Here is a 23,436-nt window from a genome sequence, read left to right as displayed (position 1 = left end):
TAAATGATAAGTACAATCTGATTGGTTGCTAGGGGCAACAACTCCAAACCTAAAAACCTGCACTTTAGTAAATATACCCCTTGTGTATCCAATGCTTAAAATAGAGCTGCTCTGTATTATGTCAGAAGCAAGATACATATGTGTCCCTCATACACCCATACTTTTTGCACCACATGACATCAGAGGCCTGGCAAAATTTAAACACTTTGACAATGGTAGCAATTCCCTTGCTTGAGTACTTTTTCCTGAAGTTTGCGTCTTATTTTGCTAATAGTGTACTAAGTAGCTAATAATGTTATAACTACTTAGGATTAGTATTTAGTAGAATTGGTATAAAGTAGTAGATTAGGCATAACAATGCATGGTGCGAGTCACTCATATTAGACCTCTGTATTTTACCTTTTTTCCCAGATTACATACTTGGGGGTAAATTTACTAAGAATTGAGATGACCATCTTGGGTGATTTATTCATTTTTTTCCTGCTTGCAAATTTACTAAAGGTAAAGTCGGGTGAGTTAGAGAGAGATTTCTATCATCTCACTCGTAAAACTCTGGTGAGATGGCAATCTCAAATCAAATCGCCATCGGGCCAAATTGGAAGAACTTTTCACCTAAAACATACATATCTCAAATTTACCAAGAATCAGGATGACAAGCTCGGGTGAGATAGGAGCAAACACTCTGTCAAAATCACTTTTCAAATTCTCAACCCCCTGAGCTGCGAGATGGTCAGAAACATACACAAATTATTGTGATTTGTGTATGTTTCTTTCTGTCAATGGTTAATTATGTGAGGTTCCCCCCAAAAACACTAACCAGCCCTGGACTTGCCAGCTAGTCCTGGTTCTTAACATTACAGGGAACAAAATGTGTAGGGTTCCACTGTAATTTAAGAACCAGCACCAGGCAGCAGGGACAGAGCTGGTTTTAAATACACGGAGAAAAAAAATTTACGTGAGGTACTCCGTATATTTAAAACCAGCCCTGGACCCTTTCTACAGGGTGACTGATGCCACAGCCAGGGGTGCCCTTTCACCGGTCCCCCCAGCCGCAGCATCAGCCCTGACCGTTAGTCAGCCCAGGCCAGGGATTCCTGGGGAGCTGGGGACCCCCCCAATAAAGGGGTCACCCTCTCCAGGGCACCCCTAGCCTAGGCTGATAGCCCGGGGCTATCCCCGCCACCCCTGGACGGTGGGTGGCGGGTTGATAGTGTCTGTGTATTGTGTAAATATTTTATGTTGTCTATACAGTGGAACTACAGGTCCCAGCAAGCCTCCCCGCATACTGGTACTTGGAGAACCACAAGTACCAGCATGCGGGGCATTAAGGGCTCAATGGTACGTGTAGTTCATCTGTAAAGAAATGTGTAAATAAAACACAACACACACCGTGAAAATAAAATTTTATTACATACATACATACATACATACATACATACATACATACATACATACACACCTGGTCCCAGATGTTCACATCCACTTGTCAACGTACAGTGGCCCTGATTCAGAGTCGGATGCTCTGACCAGAGCGCTTGCTCTGAATCAGGGCCGTCCTATTTAAATTTGGAGCGGCCTTTTGGACGCTCGCATAACTGTGGGTTACCACCCACAGCTTATGTGAGCGTCCATGATGATGGTCACGATGGTCAAGACCATCACGACCATCGGGCTTGCGACGAGACCCTGCGGTAGGGTGTCGCTGCCGCAAGCCCTGGAGTGATTTTGGCTCTATCAGAGCCAAAATCACTCCCACTGACATCACTAGTGATGTCAGTGGGGCCGGCCCCAGACGGTAGGCGTTCCCATGGGAACGCCTCCGTCTGGCAGCCATGCCCCCGGCACGCCCACCAAAGGGGGCGTGCTGTCACTCACCATCGACAGCACGCCCCCTTTGGTGCGAGACCCGGAGCGACAGCTTGGCTGTCACTATGCGGGTCTCGCGCATGCGCATGACTGAGCTCCCTCCGTCGTGCGCATGCGCATTTAGGGACCATGAGACCCTGTATCCAATGGAAGTACCTGTAAAAAAAGCTCCAATACTCACCTTTTGTCCCACGAAGTTCTCCGCAGTAATACAGAGGGGCCCGGATACTCTGTATCAACACGTATGAGCGGCGGCTTACATTAGCTGGGACCCACATGGACTTAGCCAATGAGCGGCTACTCCACATGGGTCCCATCCAATGAGTGGCCGCTAATGTTAGCCACCGCTGATTGGCTGACGTCCCGGCAATAATGAGAGCTCAAGCTCTGAGTTCTCATTATTGTTACTGTATCAACATGCTGATGCGTGTTGATACAGAGTATATGGGCCCCTATGGATTACTGCGGAGAACTTCGTGGGACAAAAGGCGAGTATTGGAGCTCTTTTTTACAGGTACTTCCATTGGATACTGGCCCTGATTCAGAGCCGGACGCTCTGACAGAGCGCTCGCTCTGAATCAGGGCCGTCCTTCTTAATTTTTAGAGCGGCCTCCTGGCCGCTCGTATAGCTGTGGGTGACCACCCACAGCTATAGCGAGCGGCCAGGAAGATGGTCGCGATGGTTAAGACCATCACGACCATCGGGCTTGCGACGAGACCCTTGTGGTAGGGTCTCATTGCCGCAAACCCTGGAGTGCTTTCAGCTCTATCAGAGCCGAGAGCACTCCCACTGACATCACTTGTGATGTCAGTGGGGCCGGCCCCAGACGGTAGACGTTCCCATGGGAACGCCTCCGTCTGGGCAGCCACGCCTGCGGCACGCCCACCAAAGGGGGTGTGCTGTCACTCGACAGCACGCCCCCTTTGGTACGAGACCAGGAGCGATGGCTTGCCCGTCGCTATCCGGGTCTCGTGCATGCACACGACGGAGCCAGCTCCGGCGTGCGCATGCACACTGGGCCAACATCGACCCGCTTGCGAGCGCTCTGAGCTCGCGAGCGGGTCTGAATCAGGCCCACTGTACGTTGACAAGGGGACATGAACATCTGGTATCAGGTGAGTATGTATGTATGTATGTATGTAATAAGAAAAAAAATTTTCACCGAGTGTGTTGTGTTTTATTTACACATTTCTTTACAGGTGAACTACACGTACCATTGAGCCCTTAATGCCCCGCATGCTGGTACTTGTGGTTCTCCAAGTACCAACATGCGGGAGAGACTTGCTGGGACCTGTAGTTCCACTGTATAGACAATGTGAAATTTTCTAATTTTTACACAATACACAGACACTATCAACCTGCCACCCACTGCCCAGGGCTGGCGAGGATAGCCCATGGCTATCAGCCTAGGCCAGGGGTGCACTGGAGGGGGTGGCCCCTTTATTGGGGGGGTCCCCAACTCCCCAGGGATCCCTGGCCTGGGCTGACTAGCGGTCAGGGCTGATGCTGCGGCTGGGGGGCCCGTTGAAAGGGCGACCCTGGCTGTGGCATCAGTCTCCCGTTACCAAAATCCTCGGACTATAGGGCACGACCAAAAGCAATGATATAAATCCGCATTATCTTCTCCGCACCTATAACAGGAATGAGAAGCCGAACGTCCCATTAGAAAACTTCTATGCGGAGACAAATAGGCTCTGTGAAAAATGTTTAGAAACATCTCCACATATATTGTTGATGTTAAAGATTTACAAGAATAATTTAGGGCAGTCAATAACTCTTCAACTGTATACTAGGGAAATTTTTGAACCCACTGCGAAAGTCCCCTACCATTGGACGCGTGATCCAGAGATATTTTAAAATATTGATAATAATTAGAAATAGCTTTCTTGAGTATTGGAGGTTTGGAAAGAAGGTCATCTACTGGATTATTCCAATCTTTCGCCACAAACACCTGGATTACTGAGTTCACGTAATTTTTTTAATAAAACATTTATCTCTTTTTTTACAAGTCTTCATACACAAACAGCAAGCACATATCTCACTGATATGTGCAGGCTGCTAGCTCGGGAGAGATTTGCAGAGAGAAAACACTTCAATCTCCTGCAAAACAAGTTACTCTGGAGAGATATCTCGTTTCACCATCGGCAAAGTCGTTTAGCCTCAAATCGCCTGTTGGTAAATTTGGAATAAAAAAAGGGATTAAATCCCCCGAGTTTTGGCAAGTACCAGCGAGATAAATCACTTTGAAAATCGGGACCATCTCGAATCTTAGTAAAGTTACCCCTTAGGATAAATGGTTTTTTGCCTCAAAGGAATTTATATAAAGTAGCATTAAGATGCATATTTTAAGGAAAAAAATAATTTGGCACCTCTAAATTGCAAGGTCCATGGCGCACCAAATAGCCCCATTCGGCGCACCACGAACCCTGCAATTTGAGAATTGGTGAACTGTATGTCGAGACTTCTGTAAATAACTATGTATTGAGGTAAAAGTACTGCACAGAACATATCAGTGATGATTACACATGGGAAGGTACAAATAAATGTCTAAAGGTGAGTAACCTACATTAATATATTGCTCTTGGTAGTTTTAAATCATGAGGAATCAATCTGAGCTATCATATTTAAATATGTGTGGGTGAGGCACTGTAAAACTGGGCTGGAGTGTTAAAATTAAGCAGTATTTAACCTATGTTGTCCATTTTACAGTCAGTGGTTGTCAGTCTGTGCTCCCCACATATCCAGTGAAAAGTCAGTGGTTACCTACAGTAGCTCCTTGAATAATCCTGTAACATGACAAATTTGTATAAAAGTCACTATACTACAGACCTGCATTATCGCTACAAGAGGGAAAGGCACTCATTAACATTGGTATGAGGCACCATGGTGGCTAATGGGTAGACCAATATTTAAGTTTGTCATCACTGATAAAATGTTTGGTAAAACCTGATATATTATACTGGATTTGTTATATTTAGTACATTATGCTTTTATATGCTGCATTCATTAATACATTATTCTCCTTGCAACAAACAGCTATTATGTTGATGGGCGCACAGCTTCTAAAGAAGCTTTTCTGAGCCCTGATATCTTGGACACTTTGGCTTCAGAAATAGAGACTGTGGTAAAGGTATGTATTCTACTTCTTGTTTATATACTACTTTGTGTTCTAGAATACAGGTATACCAGTATTCTACATAATCCATTACATTATCCTGTATGGTGTTCCGTCTAGCGCAGTTGCTGGACACTGTACACATGAGTCTACCACTGGCGGTGACAGTCCTCCGAGTTATAGAAGGGCGCACACGCCCCCTTGACAGTCCATGGATCTCTGAGCCACAACAAATTTCCCATTGCACTACCCCTTATTTACTCACCCACCTACTTACTGAAGATTATTTCAGACAAAGCGTTGACAGCTGAATGTATGCACTGTCAGCAGGGCCGTAACTAGGGTAGTGCAACCTGTGCCATGGCACAGGGCACCGCAGGACAGGGGGCACTGTTTGGGCCTGTCAATTTTCCTGTTTATTATCATTCTCACTTGTAGCTTCCTCTTCTTTTATCCCCAGCATCTCCTAGCTATCCCTATCTCTTCCCTGGGGAAGCAATCGGGAAGCCGACTGCCTAAATACCGGCAGCCGGCCTCCCGACTGTCATATCCCGGCAAGGGTGAAATGCCGGGCGTCTAGATGTAGACGCCTGCATTTCCCCGACGCTGGGAGACCGGCGCCCGGCATCCCGATCGTAGTGATGCCGGGCGCCGCGAGCCGACAGCTGCGGGGGGGGGGGGAGGGTTAGGTTTAGGGCTCCCGGGGGGGCTTAGGGTTAGGCACCCCCCCGGGAGGGTTAGGGTTAGGCACCCCCCGGGAGGGTTAGGGTTAGGCTAGGGGGAGGGAGGGTTAGGGTTAGGCACCCCCGGGGGGGACAGGGTTAGGCACCCCCCCGGGGGACTTAGGTTTAGGCAGCGGGGAAGGGGGTGGTTAGAGTTAGGCACTTAGAGGGGGGATTAGGGTCAGGCACTTGGGGGGGAAGTTAGGGTTAGGGGGGGTTAGGGTAGTACATACTTACCTATCCATGATCGGGATTGCCAGCGCTGTCGGGCTTCCGCTGCTTCTAACTCTGCACTTGTCGGGCTGCCGCTAACGGGAATCCCTTCCCTGGCCCTTCCCCATGAGGCCATGGCCATTTTTTAGGTGCACTATCTTATGTCCTATTTAAAAAATTGGGGGGGGGGGGTTACGCCAATGCTCTTTCTGGCACAGGGCACCAATAAGTCTAGTTATGGCTCTGACTGTCAGCATCAGAGGCTTGTTGTGTAGTGTGACACAATGCTTATAACACTTCAGCTTCCTGCAGTTGGAAACATTGAAATGATTACTGTACATCTTTTAGTTCTCCCTTTGTGGCTGATCAGTTGTTTGGTACTGATGAGTCAGTGCGGTTGCTTAATTCCCGTAACTCAGCTGCAGTGCATTCAAAAATAGCAACTAAAATGTGGGCTGCTGGCAGTACAAATAAGCTAATTCTCCATGAGGTGCATTCCACACAATAGCTTTTCAGCTACAAAAGCGATTAACAGTGGTCACTCAGAATCTTGACACTTTGATCCTACTCTGTCAGGATAGGCCCCAAGCAGCTTCCACAGGATACCAAGATGGACCCATACTACACCACAGGAGAGGGCAGCCAAGATGGTGCTTTGCTGCAACTGAATTTGGGGATACAGTGTTGAAGAGGAGTATACTTTTGTGCTGTCTTCTTCTGCACAGTAAAGCGCCAACGGGGTGATGTCACTGCTGTGCTTGTGTGCATGTGTGAACTCTGGGCCTGATTCAGACCTGCTCGCTAGATGCGTTCGCTCGCAGCCGTCAGCTGCCAAAGTATGCAAATCCCGCGATCGCACAGCAAGGCATTAGCACTCCCACCAGCCTGTCTTAAGATGCCCATTTTACCTTAGTGATAAACGTCATCTCCAGGAAGTGCTTGTAACAATCGGTAACATCAAGTACCATCGGACCCATACGCAGCACTTGAGGCTGGCCATACCCTACCGCAAGCACTGCGAGTGCTTCAGTGTGTAATTCAGCTATGTGACGTGTATTATGACGCTGCATCTTAATTCTGCACGCCTCTGAAATGGCGTTAAGACGCACAGACTGCAGTTACAGACTATGGGCTGTAAAAAAAAGTGCAGGATATTTAAACGTAATGTTTGCTCAACCTCAGGAAGACTGCGCTTTATACCATAAAGAAACCTGGCTTGTCTTGCCTATTGTTTCAGTGGCATACTCCTCCCAGGTTTGCTATGTCAAGTGGATTTAGAAAGGGATTTGGTTTGCCCATTACACATGTACAATGAGCTGTGGCTTCTTAAATCAGCTTTCCTTCAAGTGTTGCCCAACCTTCATCCTCCTATATCCTGCACATTGGACCTGATTCTGAGAAGGATGAGGCCGCATCTTTTGCCGCAATCGCGTTTGCATCTTGATACAAAGCTTATACAAAGACTGAGACGCTCACTGTCAGCGTCCGTTGATGCTAACATACCACTTGTTGCGTCTTTAGACGCACCTTTAGAACTTGCACCCAGCCTATGACAGGTACAGTTCTCCATCTGAGTATGGCCTCCTACGTGAGCAGGCAGCAGTATTCTGGTGTGAGAAGCCATCCAAAGCAAACTGCTTCACTCTGAGCAATTAAAGCACATTCAACAATCTTCATTTTGTCTGGATTTTAAATATAAGATATCAAACTTTGCTTTAATTACATTCTAAACAGATCTGCAAAGAGGACTATTTTAAACCATGACTTATTTTGTCTCTCTGTATATTGATATTTAATTCAAACAACCATTATCACCTTGGACTGTGCTTTAAGTAGGTATATGGAATCTGAATTAAAGCCAGCTAATAAACTGATCTCAGCCACCGATGGACAAACAAATGCCTCCTATCAAGTAGAAGGCATCCAAAATTATCCTTAGTTCTATTAGAAGTAGAATTTTTGTTATGTCTATTTGTTATGTAAGTCTCAATAACTCAGTTGACATTTTAATCTACCATTGTACCCAATAGAGTGTCCCTACCTATGAAGTACTGTGTCCCTCCTTTCCCATTTATAAATACAGTACTAATGGGAATTGTGTACAACAGCTTTATATTATTTTTATAATAACATGCATACATTTTTCTCTCTATTCTCTTTAGATAGTTAATGAAATTGTTCCAGGAAAATTAGTCTGGTTGGGCGAAACCAGTTCTGCATATGGAGGTGGATCCCCGGGGTTATCGAATACATACATTGATGGCTTTATGTAAGCTATACATTTTACATGCATACAGAAGATGGTGATTTAGAAGTGATATGAAACTGTAAAATAGAATGTAATGTTCACTAATGCAATCAAAGTTATTGGAGGCAGCCGGGGTGTTTGTATGTATTAACAGCCAGAGTACATAGATGGAGAGGTATTTCATTAGAGGAGTTTATGCTTCATTTGCTTTTTAGTACTGTTGGAATATACATAGAGCTCTAATTCTTAAATGAGCTTTGCTGTGAAGCTTTTGCGAGTTGTTTTACAAAGCTGATTCTAATAAATGTTTCCTACTAATACCTTTACAGTATACGCTATTTTTTTTGTTTCAAACAGGTGGCTAGACAAACTGGGAATGTCTGCAAGACTGGGAATCGATGTTGTGATGAGGCAGGCACTTTTTGGGGCAGGATCATATAACTTGGTGGATTCTGATTTTGAACCTCTACCTGTGAGTCTATGGCTTGGCCCTGCTGATTTAATCATTTTAGCAGTTCTGATTGTAGGTGTGCATAGAATGTATGCAGTTCATAGGGGGGATGTGAGTGACTGGTAACATGATACCTGTGGCTCCAACAAAGGCTATATTTCAGTTTGGGTTTATGACAGCATGGCACTTTTCCTCCTCTTCCTATTATTAGCAACCATGAAAAAGAGGCATGCCTAACTGATGCCAGTCATTTTACATTATTCATTGTCAGTGTGGCAGTCTTTATGGAAGTATTTATTTCAGACCAGCCTATTACCTCTGGATATTGGGTTGCATAACTTTTAGCTTTTAGCTTGTCTTGCTGTCTTGCTGTTCCAACTAAGAGATCTTTGTAAGTTGACAGCTACACTCTGGAAGAGTTCTCCAATGGTTGGTAGCAGTTGAAGAGAGTTTTTAGAAATTGATGGCCTCTCTTTCGGTAAACATATAGTTGTAGAAAACTATCCGCACAAAACCTCTCTTGTATTGATTATCCTTCCCAATCTTATTTCAATTAATTAACTGTAGTTCTTACGTTGGGAGGTGCTCTCAGGAATAAAGAAATCATGAAGAAACAAAAGAAAGCAAACATCACAGGTGTGGTAGTAACAAGTTACCTGTTGGAACAGCCCAGGCCTGTAAAACTTTTGTTTAAGGGCCTAATTCAGCAGTGCAAGCAAGTGCAGAACAGGTCTGCGTACATGGACGGAGTTCGGCAGCAGACTTTCAGTGATTGACAGTCTGCTACCATTTCCGAGTGTGGAAGGGGCAGCAACGGCCACCATTGGCGGGGAGGGAAGAGGCCAGGATCTCAGTCAGCTGACGGAGATTTCCTGGCCTCTTTTCAGCATCTCCAGCGGCTGGCTTGCGTGACCCCATGGTCACTCAGCGAGCCGAGGATCATGCAGCTCGGATCAGTAATGTATGCAGGAGGCGTGACACCTCCTTCTGCATTACCATATTAGCAAGGAAGGAATTGCAAAGCTGCTTGTGAGCGTCCTCTGCTCATACTTGCCGACTATCTGGCTGCCCCTTCCGGGAGGGAGCAGCCAGATCGGCATTACTGGGGGGCGTGGCCAGCAAAAGGGGGCGGCTGGATGACACATTTTGTGGGCGGAGCCACGTGACTGCGTCATTTTGGCCCCGCCCCCGCTACACACTGCCGATATTACAGGCAGTGTGATGCAGGGGGTGGTGCCAAAATGACGCGAATCGCGTCACCGCCCCCCTTTGCGGCCGGGGGTTTTACAAACAATTGGGGTGGGCCAGGAGGGGTCGGCGGCAGCCGGGAGACTTGCCTGCCTTCCCGGGAGGTCGGAAGCGGCACCCGATTTTCGGGAGGCTCCCAACCAAATTGGGAGGGTAGGTAAGTATGCCTCTGCTGAAGCAGGCCCTAAAAGCCCAAGGTTTATCAGGGGTGTGAGGTTTCACCACTATGTGGTTGCCCTAATCTTCAATAATCTGTCCTATCCATTGTCTCAACTTATCTTGTGGGGCCAGTTCACCCAATTTATGAAAGAGAAAGTAGGGCTGTTATACTTCCGTTAAATCTTTTTCTCTAGTCCAGTTGTGGACACTTAGTGCCCACCATATATTCAGTAGATCTTCTGTAAATAGTTTACCTAGCTTAAAAGTTTCTCTATTTTTTGTGTGTTTCCTGCTGTTCTGTCCTGTGAGTTCCCTGCAGGGTGAGGAGGTGTAAGAGGGAGGAGCACAAAATATTTAGAATTCTTTAAAGTGGCAGCATCTTAAAGGAGGCTCTTTAAATATAAAAAATGGGGAGTTTTTTTATATAAAAAATACTTTACTTTAGACTACAAAATTGTAATGGCAATAATAATGCTTTACCAACTCTGAATTAGAATGTAAGCTCTCATAAGTTGGATTCTCCCTATCCCTTTTTTAATTTTTTTTTTTTTTTTAGCTGTATTTTGTATTGCTTATGTCACCCAATTTATGCATGCTCTGTTTTCCCCACTAGTCTTCACAACAGAGCACTATTGACAGTAATAATAACTATATCATATATATTTACATATAACTAGTGACCCGCCTCGACTTCGCACGGGAGCAGTTTCACCTCGCCCTAGTCTCCTGCATCTCATAACAACTTAACGCCATCTCACCACATTCCCGTGCATCTCACCGCAGCCCCCTGCATCTCACCACATTCCCGTGCATCTCACAACAGCCTCCTGCTTCTTACTCTTGCCCCCTGCATCTCACAATAGCATCCTTCTTCTCACTCCTGGCTCCTGCATTTTACCACAGCATCTTATATTTTACCACAGGCCTCTGCATCTCACTCCCGCCACTGGTTCTCGCCACAGCCCCCTGCATTTTACCACAGGCCTCTGCATCTCACCACAGCCCCCTGCTTCTCACGCCTGCCTCCTGCATCTCACCAGTGTCATCAGCATTTTCACGTCCTTTGGAATTAAATAGGGTGAATAGCGGGGTCACGCATGATAAGTTTCCACATCCAAAACACACGATGTAGGTGGAAAGTAGATTCTGCCAACGGCGGCAAAATTATCGCGGCTAATTGAATACGGGCCTTAGTGTTAGAATTATTTTTTTTATGTTGTATTCCATCTGTAGAGCATCTGTGTTAGTGGTTGAACAAAAATTGGGGTGATAGTACCTCTCTATCGGTTTCAGTTCAGGGGACCCCCTCACCTCCTCTTCTATTTGTTGACAGAACTATTCGCATATTTGTTTTCCAAGTCTGCTGCCTAGTGTGTAATTATCGAGCCCCTCCCCCCAACCTTCACTCCTCACATCCACTTTATCGCACAATCATGCTGCAATTCGCCTTCACAATATCTCTACATTCATACATCAGTGATAGCACCAAAACTTTTATTCATGCACATGTCATTTCACGTCTGGACTACTGCAACCTACTCCTTTCCGGGTTTTCTCTCACCTCTTCAGTCTACCCTTAATGTTACTGCCCATGGCATTTACCTCTCCCATTGCTCTGCCAACGACTTCACTGGCTCCCCATCCATCCCAGATTACAATTCAAACTCTTCACCATCCCATATAAAGCCCTCAGTCCTTCAGCTCCCTCCTATATCTCCATCCTTTCACACTCCCTCCCGCATTCTCCACTCCTGCTCTGACTGCTGCCTCACTTCAACTCTGGTCACCTTCTCTCACTTCCGCATCCAAGATTTATTTTTCATCCATGGGGGACACTGGAGAGACATTCAGGTATAGTAGGTGCCAGAGAAGTCTGGGCACTAAATAGTTAAAGTCTTCACAGCACAGGCTCCCCCCCCCCCCCTATATCCTAACCCCTGCCTTCACAAGTTTTTTAGTGCCTCAGAGTTTGATTCATTTTGTTTAGGCACTTTAGCAGCTTAGTTAATTTTGTTTTTATTTTATTTCAATTACTTCTCTCAGCATCTGGTAACAATGTTTCGAATTTCTGATGTAATGTGTCAAATCCGCCAGATCGGACGACATATCGTCTAGTGTGTATCCAGCATAAGACCTCCAAGGTCCTCCTCCACATTATTTTTTTTAAAGGCCATCCTTTGGAATCTACCAAGGCAGTGGCCCTAAGGGAGTCGATTCATTCCCTTCTGGTACCAGCAGTCATCATCTCTGTGCCTCCTCATCAACGAGGAAAAGGATTCTACTTCAACATGTTCTTCGTACCAAAGCCCTCAGATCCATATTCTCCAATCTTTGGAACCCGGGAACTTCATGACCTCCTTAGATATCAAGGATGCTTAACTTAATGTTCCAATCTGGAGAGTCCATCAAACTCTTTTTCGGTTTGTGGTCCTCTCAGATCACTTCCAATTCCAGGTGTTACCCTTTGGTCTGTCAACCGATTCTCGGGTGTTTACAAAAGTAATGTTTGTTGTTGCTGTGTCCCTCCATCAGCAGGGCATCAAGGTCATACCATACTTAGATGATCTGTTAATCACAGTATGAATTACTTTGGAGACTCAACTCAAGATAGCGATAGACTTGTTGGAGTCTCTTGGTTGGATCTTAAATTTCTGAAAATCTTCCCTAGTCCCGACACATCAGATGGTCCACCTAGGAGCTCTACTGGATACTTGGTGACAGATGGTCTTCCTTCCATCAGACAAATTAACAGCGGTACAGTACATTGCTTGTCTTCTTTCAAACAACGCACAGGGCCTGTCCACTTTGCATGAGCGTCTTAGGCAAGATGGGAGCAACATTCGATAAGGTGGAATTTTGCTCAGTTCCACTCTCGGACATTCCAGAGAGAACTGTTATGCAAATGGAACCAGTCTCATTCCCAAATCTGGTCACAGAGGATCCATCTGTCTCCCCAGATGAGGCTTTCAGGTGGTGGTGGTTGTTCACTCCCCACCTAAACAAGGGCCGTCCTTTCCGAATAGTGTCTTGGACTTTTCTCACAACAGATTTTGGCCTCAGGGACGGGGGGATAACTATGCAGTTGACCTCCAGGGCCATTGGTCACCTTGGGAAGCAGTTCTTCCCAAGTGTACTTGGCTCTGGTTCTCGCATTTGTTCTGTCTGTTAGCCAATCAGCAGCCTGGCTGTTGATTGACAGCCAGGCCACTCGCATTCAATCAGCATCTGGTTACTATAGTTGCGGCCGCTGATTGGCTGGTGGTCCAACAAGTGCAGGAAACCTCATGGGTCCTGTCACTTGCGGAGAATAAGTATATGTATATACACATACAGCTCTTCTGTGTCCGCATGGATCGTGGTGGTGTTTTCTTATTTTTAATTGCCCGGGATTCTACTGGAGAAGAGGATCGACCTGTGGCAAGGATTAGGTAAGTATGTTACTGGAGAAGAGGCACTGGGGACAAGGTGAGTATAGTGTTAGCATGTATTAAATTTTAACTTTTTACAGTGTGTGTGTGTACTGTCTTTATTTTAATATTTCTTTTACAAAAGGACTGTAGACTGTAAAAGACAATATTACTTTAAATCTATTCTTTATCACTGTCAACCCTGCACCCATCACCTAGGGGGTGCAGGGGATAGCCCTAGGCTTCAGCCCTGGCCTGGGGTTACCTGGAAATGGGGGGACCCCTTTATTTGGGAGTCCCCTCCTTCCCCAGGAATCCCCGACCTGGGCTGACTAGTTAGGGGGGGTTAATGTTTTGGCCAGAGGACCCAGTCAAGTGTGTCCCCTGGCTGTGGCATTACTCCCCTTCTAGTAAGTTGAAGGACATATGGGGAAACCTACGCATTTTTTCTTCATATTTCCTCAACCAGTACTGGCTCAGGAGCCCGGCGCTTGTTCATTAAAATATGGGGGACCCCATGCCATTTTCCCCCTGTATTTTCTGAACCAGGACCAACTCAAAAAGCCCAGTGCTGGTTATGCTTTTTTTTTACACTATACACACACAGAAATCTGCACGAATCTCACTGATCTGTGCAGGCTTCATGTTCAGGAGTGTTTGCCACAGTCATACACTGGGGAGAAACACAATCTCATACACCATCAGAAAACACGATTCTTGGTACATTTGAGTGTTTCAGCTGACAAATATATTGTGTCCCTGCGATAACTAGCATGTTTAAACTCGGGCCAGACACAAATCTTAGTAAATTTACCCCTAAGACCCTAATACACTCGCTGGCCATCTCCTGACTGGACTACTGTAGCCTCCTCTTATCTGACCTCCCAGTCTCCCACCTCTTTCCACTCCACTCTGTTCTTAATGCTGCTCTCCGGCTCATTTTCCTCTGTAAACATCCAGCGTCTGCCTCCCCTCTCCTACAAACCCTACACTGAACCAGATTAGAACCCAGTTCAAACTTCCTGCATTCACTTACAAAGCCCTCACCCAATCCTCTCCTATTTACATCTCCGATAATAAACAATAAATCCCTTGCGATTAAAGTGTCCCTTTTTAAGATTTTTATTTGTTATTCTAGGGGTCATCCTGTTACATTTTGAAAATATCAAATCTTTAGTAATTTTATATAACAAGGAAGTTCAATAAACAACTAGATGGTATTAACCCTGTTTCTTTTAACTGTACAAATGAGAATCCTGCATACAGACTGCAGAGACAAAAATCAGAGCAATCCTGTGCAAATCCTGTGAAATCCTATGAAAGCCAGGACAAATGGGAGCCCTAACCATGTTGGGACATCTCCATTACACTTCCTTTTCTTCATTCCTGCGGTTAGGTCTATTCTGCAAGTAGCAATGTTGTAAATACAGCAACTGTTAATTTTAAATGTTAGTAGAATTTAATGACCGGACAGAGTCTTTGAATTGCTTTGTGGGCTGTTTTTTTTTTCTTTGTATAACCTTTAGCTGCAATAATCCTCAGACACACACCTTTCTCTTTCTATTAAATATTGTTTTTAACAACTTTCCAGACACATACGAGATTGCGATTATTGCGTGCTGACGCTATGCTGCTCTCACAAAGGTAGCCTGAATTTAGTAGCTTCTATAAAATGCCAAAATAGGGAGTTCTGCTAAAAGTGATTATTATGTCTTGTTTGGGGAGGCCAATCCCAAGTGTTTTTTTCAATCACGGGATTCAGGATTGAAAAACACTTAATCCCAGGATACCCGGGATTGAGTTAGTCAATGGGACGGGTGAGCGCTACTAAAGGGGCAGGCCGGCGTAGGGCTGCCAGCGTTACCTCTGACATCAGGTCACGCTGTGCACATCCGGGCAGCGTCTGAGTGATTGCTGCAGGTGCTCAGTGCTGCCCGGCATAAAAATTAGAGTAAATAACGGATGCAAACATAGTCCCGAAATACTGGGATTCAAATCCCACCAATTTTAGGCCAAAATTCTGGGATCCCGCCAATCCCGAGATTGGCCTCCCTAGTCTTGTTCCTATGATGCCTTAACCACAGCTGAATGCTGTTCTGTACAGACATACACATGCTTATCATGTACAGACATTATATTAACTGCATACTGTACCTACCTTTTAAAGCAGCATTGATCTCTATGATATAGCATTAATCTCCAAAGTACAGCCAAGACAAGTCAAAATATAATGTGTGGATTTCATTGAGACTGTAATTTTAATATAAACAACTGTACTTTTAAAAGCTAATTCACATAATGTCTTTCTAGGATTATTGGCTGTCTCTGCTGTATAAGAAGTTAGTTGGATCCATTGCCTTGAATATCGGTTTCAAAAGTACCAAGGATGTAGGTGAAAAAAAGATTCGGGTTTATCTCCATTGCACAAATATTGACAAGTAAGTATATTATTCTACATATTTTAATAAGAGCAAGGTAGACCTACTGTATAATAAAATAGATGATTTAGGTAGGTGGTTTTGGGATCAGAAAAATATGGTACTTAAGAAGAACCAAAAATACTATGTTTACTGCCCAAATCTAAATTTGTGGTAGATGCTAAAAAACAAAAGTAAATTCAATATTTGACATTCTGATATTGAAGGTTGTATATTATGGAGTTGAAGAACATTCCTTAAATAACAGAAGGGTTCATGCTTATCTAAATACATCCATTATATCCCCTTATCTACAGGAAGTTGTGACGTTAGGAAGGAGGTGCCTATGTAACTAAAAAGGCCGACAGGGACTTGCAGACTAAGGACTAGTGCAGAGGTTCCCAAACTCCGCCATTACAGTCCAGGTTTTAAGGATCTCCTTCAATGAGTCCACATGGTTAAATCAGACTGAGTGAGGTACTAATTAAGTCACCTGTACTCAAGCATCGATATGCCTAAAACGTGGACTGTAATTGCGGAGTTTGGCAACCTCTGGACTAGTGGATTCATACATGGGGCTGCACAACAGTAATATCACAGCAGCTGAGCTGACTGCAATGTCTTCGTCGCATTCCACTAGTATAATGTCCTTTATATGTTGCAGGGACCTCTACTGTACATAGTGGCAGTAAAACATGTTACTATTTAATAATCCTGCAGTAGAGTACCCTTTTATTACCTTTTTTATGGTTGATATCTGAACATTTCAGTTTTGGGTTTAATGTTTTTTAATTGTATATATTTGCCTTTTCATATTGTACATTATTAAATATCCTAAGCAATGGGGGATTGATTGATTTTGAAATAATTTTGGATGGCAAAGACAATAGCATACACAGGACTTTAGTACAACTGGACCGCAGAAGAGAAAACAATGTGTACAAAGTCTAATATAACATGGGCATACATTCAAAGGCATTTATGAGCCAATAACAGAAGCAAGGGTAAGAATATACATGGCCAAGTTTTAAAGTCCTAATATAAATAGTGTGTGTGTGTGGGGGGGGGAGGGAGTATAGACTAATGAGGGAGAACTGGGGCAGTTGTTTACATATTCATTGACATGATGGTAACTCCTGATTGGTTGTGATTATCTCCAGATATACATATTATTGGGTTGATTTTTTTTTTTTAATCATTATTTTTTCAGCCCAAAATACACAGTGGGAGATGTTACTCTGTTTGCCATGAACTTGTACAACCACTCGCAGAAAATACAGTTACCGAGCTTCCTCCAAGAAAAGCCTGTGGATGAATTTCTGCTTTTACCTGGAGGAGAAGGATTACTTTCTACGTAAGTGAAATTCCAAGAGGATATTAAACTTGAACAAATATGGGAAATACACAACCTTGTGTCACTGTGACATTATCACTGTTTAGTGTGCACTGGGCTTATTTTACTATTTATATTACTTTGTTCAAACAACAACCCCCTTACTGTAATATTTCTAAAATGCTATTTGTTTCTTCTTCCGGACTAACACATTACATCTAATCAGTTGATGCACCGCAATCAGCATTACTAATGCAAGTATTTTCTTTCTCTAGAACGGTCTTGCTGAATGGGCAAGTGTTAAAGATGGTGGATGAGAAAACATTGCCAGTGTTACATGGGAAGACATTAGATCCAGGCTCTCCTCTCGTTCTTCCTTCTCGGAGTTTTGGATTTTATGTCGTAAAAAATGCTGAGGCAACTGCTTGCCTATGAGATCTGAGGAGGACTCATCCCTTGTTTATGGACTTTAGGAACAAGTATTTATCTCATGTTAGTTTGTCAATGAACTGTACTTTTATCTTCTCAGGGAACCACTTTTACTGCTAGAGTTTATGCTGAAAATGAAGGTCAAATTTGTACTGTATTATTTTGCATTTCCATTATTTAATTTTCATTGCCATCTAATAAGTTAGGCTGGGTACACACTACAACGATATCTGCACTATTTGTCGTTTCCAGGCACAAATTGGAATGACATATCGTGCAGTGTGTATACACAATTGCGTGCTCCCATGGATCGTACACGATATCTTTTGGCCAATCAGAAGATATTGTGTACGAGGTGGTGCCATTTAATGAAGGATAAAATAATATATTGTTCTGCCGTTCAAAAAATTGCACAGTGTGTACGGGCAATCACTGATGGTGGGACAAAAAGAATTCATCCTGACCGATTGGCCGATGTTGTAGTGTGTACCCGGCCTTACAGATTGCAATATCCCTATTACTATACATCATTATGAAGATAAAGATCCACTCTTTTGTGTTTGTTTTTGGAATAAAATAATTTCTCCTTAAGTAGCAGTTCTTGCAGGATTTTTGCAGCTTTTGTTATGTTCAAGCATACAGATGTGTCCTCATACACTATTGACACAGTCGCGCCAAACAGCCCTTCCCGCCGAGCCAGGTCCCATGTGACACGGCTTGTACCGATCATCTGTTTTGCTCGAATGTGCGTCTTAGTCGTAATCGCATGCAACAAAACTGAGTCTGACTCTGTATACAAAGTGCTACGATGCAGCAGCCACTGCTTTTTTTTTCACTCCCGTTGTGCGTCATCTGTGACTTTGTACATATTTAAAATAAATCTTGTGCTGTAAAGGTCGCAGCCTGGCATCTCTGGTACAGATTGCATGATGTTTTGCTGCGCTTGTGGTGTATATAAGCCCCAAATTTAAAGAAAACATTGGTACTCTACACAGTTCAAGGGACCTAGAATGTAGGCGCACACTCTAGGTACTAAGAACAATGATGGTCAAAATAATTCTGATAAACTCTACAATTAACATGGAGTATAAGTGAGGTTCTTAGTACATGTTTGCCCATCTACCACATCAAGGTGAACCCTATAAGATGGGTCCCTAACATCCCTAATACTAACACATTAGGTAAAATTTATCTAGGACTTACATCTCATAGTGCCCATTCTAGTATGTAGATAGAAATGTAGGAACCTAGGCTGATTATTAATAAGATCTGAGGGCAGATGGGTGTGGTACAAATACCAAACAGAAGGAGTCTCAAGGTGGCCATAAACTATGAGATTCAAAAGTTGGTCAGATCAGTTGTACGATTTCCCTTAAAAATTCTTCCCTTCAGATACAGGACGATATGTATTTAAAATTCAACTACTTCACATAAGACCATACGATTTGATCAATCACATCACATAATGTGTGTCAATTCCTACACGATCAGTTGAGATCTCTCTGCAAAGCCATTTGATCTGTGATCCAACTAGACGACGGCGGGGATGCGCATCTGGGTCACAGAAGACTCAAAATACAACTATTTGCAAATGATTGGTCTGTCCAACCTGTAGAAACTGCCCAAATCGTGTGATCAATCGGGCCGTGTATAGCCAGCATTAGCCTTCAAGTGTACAATATATATACACAAATATAGAGGAAAGGGGGAGGAGGCCAGTATTGCACACCCTAATTTTAAAAATATTAAGAGGTGATGCAATGCTGAGATTGGTAGTACAAGCAGGAGACAAAGAATGCAGGCGCACACTCTAGGTACTAAGAACAATGATAGTCAAATAATTCTGATATACTCCATGTTAATTGTAGAGTTTAAGTGAGGTTCTTAGTACATGTTTGGCCACCTTCAGCGCCCACCCCACTGCACCCAGCTCAGGCGGCATTACAGAGTGATGGAAGCTGCTGCTGCAGTGTTGGCCATAGTACTTATATTTAACTTCAAGCAGTTGTACCAATCTCAGCCTTCGTCACTCCTGGTGACTTCCCCTGTGACACAAACCGGGCAGGGCTGCACTGGGTTCTGCTGGGCACTACTATGGCCAGCTCATTTGATATGTGGTGTGTGTGTGGTCAGGAACACAGGCGCCAAATGATTCCTCCTGTAAACCGCTCCAAAGTACTGTAATACCTATGTAAGCATCATGGCGCAGTAGTAAATCCTGGATTGGTGCAGTAATGGAGGTGTTCATAGGTGCATATTGTGGCTTCATGCACAGCCCGCAGATGCATAATTACACGATCATGACAGGTGGGAAGGCTGAATCATGTCACCTTGGCCTGCTCATTCTGACTTCTGTAAACTTGGTTTTTCATCTCCTGATTCTGGAGGACAGGCCTACAAAATAGACAAGTATGCCTATATTCCACCTGTGTTGGTATGTTGTACTTATAATTGTTTGCTACTTATGTTATTATTATACACTAGCCATGTTATTATATTCTACTACTCATCTGAATCTAAACACAAATCCTGAAAGGAACCCAATCATCCAGAGAGAGAAACAGCACCGTCGGTGGCATTTCAAATATGGCACTGGTCGCAAGTCAATCACAGCTTGTGGACCGGCAGCCAATCCGGATCGGCTGCTGTACCGCAAGCTGTGATTGGCTTGCAGCCGGCACCATGTTAGAGATGCCACCAGCGGCGCTGTTTCTCGCTGGCTGCCGGTGCATACATATCTGCTTCCGCCACCCAGGTCCCCAGAGCCGTCCCTAGGCATAGACAAATTAGGCAAATGCCTAGGGGCATGCATTCCAAGCCTAGGGGTAACTCAGCTTGACAGTGGGCAATGATGGGACCAGGACAGGCGGATGCACCTCTGCTTTTGCTGTATTAACGAGATCAGAGCTCTCAGCTCAGCTCTGATCGGCCTGCAGCTCATACAGCCAACAAAAATTGCCACTGGATGAAGGCTGCTGGGCATGCCCAGCCACAGCAGCTCCTCCTCCCATGGACCTTTGCAAAGTCCAGTAGCCTGGGCCTACCTACAGGGAGACAAACGGGGGTGGGGGCACCAATGCTCTTGCTGGCACGGGGCACTAAAATGTCTTTTTCTCTGTGGATGAGGATTGCAATGGGTGAAAGGTGATGATGTTGCTGGCTGCTGCTGTGATCTATACTGCTGGTTGATTGGTGCTATGCTCAGAGAGGGGTGCTGGGTAGAGGCGGAACTAGCAATGGTGCTAGGGGGCACCACCCAAAATCTTGCCTAGGGCAGCAAACTGGCTAGGGCCAGCTCTGCAGGTCCCCTGCTCTCTCTGGGCCTGGGACTCCAGACCCAGCAGCCCCCGCCCTAATGTCAGGTCAGTGGTCTCATATAACATAAATGAAAGTTAAAGCAACTGATAAGCTCTGTGCGTCATGAAAACCTTTAAGTGTAAACTAACCTAAATAACCCCTTAGCAAACTAATGTAATAGTGGCAGTGCGCACCCAGGTCCAATAAAAGCAAAGGTGTACAAAGCCAAATACAAAATAGACAACCATTAGAAAAAACAGGAAAAACTAAATCTATATAGTCCTAATGCTGAAAAGCAAAGTATAAAAGTCACTTTCAAAGAGGACTTATGAAAGCTGCTACAACTTGCACCAGGCCTCTGGTAGGTGTAGATTTTCCTTAGTATGTCCCCCAGAGTGAATGATTAATCATCTAAAGACGTGTCCTCATACATCTAGCCTCAATACAGTATGTGGCGCAAGTGAGCCGCCGGGTCCTGTGCGACACTGTTACCACTAGGCGTCTTTTTCAATCGAAAATGCATTTCAGTTGCAATGTGATGAGACTAGGTCACACCAGGAGACTGTGCTGCTTAATTTGCTATGTGACACTCGTACAGTATATCTGTGTGCACCTTAGTCTGTATATGAAGCACAATGGAACTTGGCTTGGAAAAAAACTGTGGCTGATGCATCATAGCACTGTGAATCAGGGCCATTGTGGAGGCGTTCCCATGGGAACGCCTCCGTCTGGCCGCCACGCCCCTCGGCATGTTCACCAAAGGGGGCGTGCTGTCAGTCACCATCGACAGCACGCCCCCCTTGGTGCGAGACCCCGAGCGACGAATTTCTCATCGCTCGCCGGGTCTCGCGCATGCGCACGACGGAGCTCCCTCCGACGTGCGTATGCTCACAACATCGACCCGCTTGCGAGCGAACTTTGCTCGCGAGCGGGTCTGAATGACCCCCAATGTGCCCACTCTGATCAATATGTCGTTCAGTGCAGGCATCCTCCCTCATCCCCAAACATGCACAACCTGTCGATATCGGCAGGTTGGCCTGCATGTCAGGCGATGACAGATGCCGGCAACGACCAGCGGGAGCGCGCATCGCTGGTCGTTACCGGCATATTCACTGAACGATTGAACGATAACGATGTCGCAATCGTTTAACCGTTACATTTTATCGTGTAGTGGATATGCGCCTCAGTGGCAAACGCAGGATTTCTAAAGGGTGGTTTCCAAATGCTTGATTTTACGAGTGTGGCCAGTCCATGAAGAGGAAATAATTAGCACTTATCTAGCTTTAATATGCATCATACAAAGTGTTTTGAACTTTTGAATGTCATAACTCCAGCATATACAGGATCAGTGATCACACTAAACCATTAAATGCGGCAGTAGGGTCATCCTATCTGAGTTGAATGTTTTTGTTTCAGATGTGGGCTCCATTCCACAGTATGGGAGCAAGTCCGGGAGTCTGGGGGAGCAGCAGAAGACTATAGCACTGCCCTGGACACATATGTACATATTGGTCTCCTTATGCACTGGATAGTGTATGGTATTAATAAATAACCCTATTGATGGTCTATAGCAGTGCACCCCTTACAGTGCATGTTTTTTAGATCTCCTAGTTGATGCACAGATGTATTTATTATTGGCTGACACATGTTAAAAGATCCACAGGTGGTGCTAATTATTTCATTTGTGATACTTACAAGAACATGCAGCACTAGTAATATTCTATTTTATTACTATTTCTTTTGTGGTCATGGTGTGTGCTGGTGAGGGGAGTTTCCAGGGTACCAGAACCCCCCTGAGTTTGCCTATGTGCCTTTAGATTTACAACTAGTGAAGAACAAACTAGTGTATCACTTTATTTCTATTTACTTACAGTGAAGAAAGATTATCTCAGACTTTACAAGAATGTATTAACACTCTGAGGAGGTCATAATATTTACGGCTATGGGCGTCATTCAGAGTTGTACACTCTTCTAATTTTTACGTAGTTGACCGATTATTGGTGAACTCTTCATGGATCTATGTCGCAAAGCGTATGTGTCAGGGTACATTACACTTATATTAACGTAGTCACTTGCAGCTACTTTTTACTCACAGTGAGTGTGATTGACAGTGAGGGAGGTAACGGGGGATTAGCTGCAAAAATGCTGGGGCATTGCAGCCTGCATCTGTGCTCCAGTACATACAGTATATAACATGGCTCTTCACAACATCAGGGTTACTCAGAAGGTCGATCATCGAAGGATCTTCAACAGATGTTGCGTCTTTGTATGCTATCGCTTGGATTTGCGAAGCTGCAGATGAATGTCTCAATACATATCCAGTGACTGCGACATTAGCATATTTCCACCATAATTGCCTACTTTTGAAAAGGCATTTCAAGGAGATTGTGAAAGCAACACCTATGAGCGCTACGGTAAAGTAGGCGTGTACTGTTACATCTGAGAGGCGTGTCATAAGACATCCAAATGTAAATAAGCCCCAAAGCAGTTAGTAAGATCTATTTGTTGATGAAAAAAAAACACTGATACT

General features: G+C 44.5%; 1 protein-coding gene across 3 annotated transcripts in view; it reads left to right on the top strand.

The window, feature by feature from the left end:
- Positions 1-18,200, top strand: part of HPSE (heparanase) — a 34,050-nt gene extending 15,850 nt beyond the window's left edge. For all 3 annotated transcript variants that reach the window (XM_088445009.1, XM_088445010.1, XM_088445011.1), the window contains exons 8-13: positions 4,904-4,997; positions 8,080-8,186; positions 8,523-8,637; positions 15,741-15,868; positions 17,058-17,201; positions 17,456-18,200. In XM_088445009.1, the coding sequence (XP_088301135.1) occupies positions 4,904-4,997; positions 8,080-8,186; positions 8,523-8,637; positions 15,741-15,868; positions 17,058-17,201; positions 17,456-17,615 (748 nt within the window). In that variant the 3' untranslated portion in view covers positions 17,616-18,200. The remainder of the gene's footprint in view (positions 1-4,903; positions 4,998-8,079; positions 8,187-8,522; positions 8,638-15,740; positions 15,869-17,057; positions 17,202-17,455) is intronic.
- Positions 18,201-23,436: the final 5,236 nt, after the last annotated feature.

This window comes from Taudactylus pleione, unplaced genomic scaffold (assembly GCF_031769625.1).
Source record: "Taudactylus pleione unplaced genomic scaffold, aTauple2 ptg000376l, whole genome shotgun sequence".
NCBI lineage: Eukaryota > Metazoa > Chordata > Amphibia > Anura > Myobatrachidae > Taudactylus > Taudactylus pleione.
The sequence above is the reverse complement of the archived record's forward strand: the minus strand, read 5'-3'. Positions and strand labels throughout refer to the sequence as shown.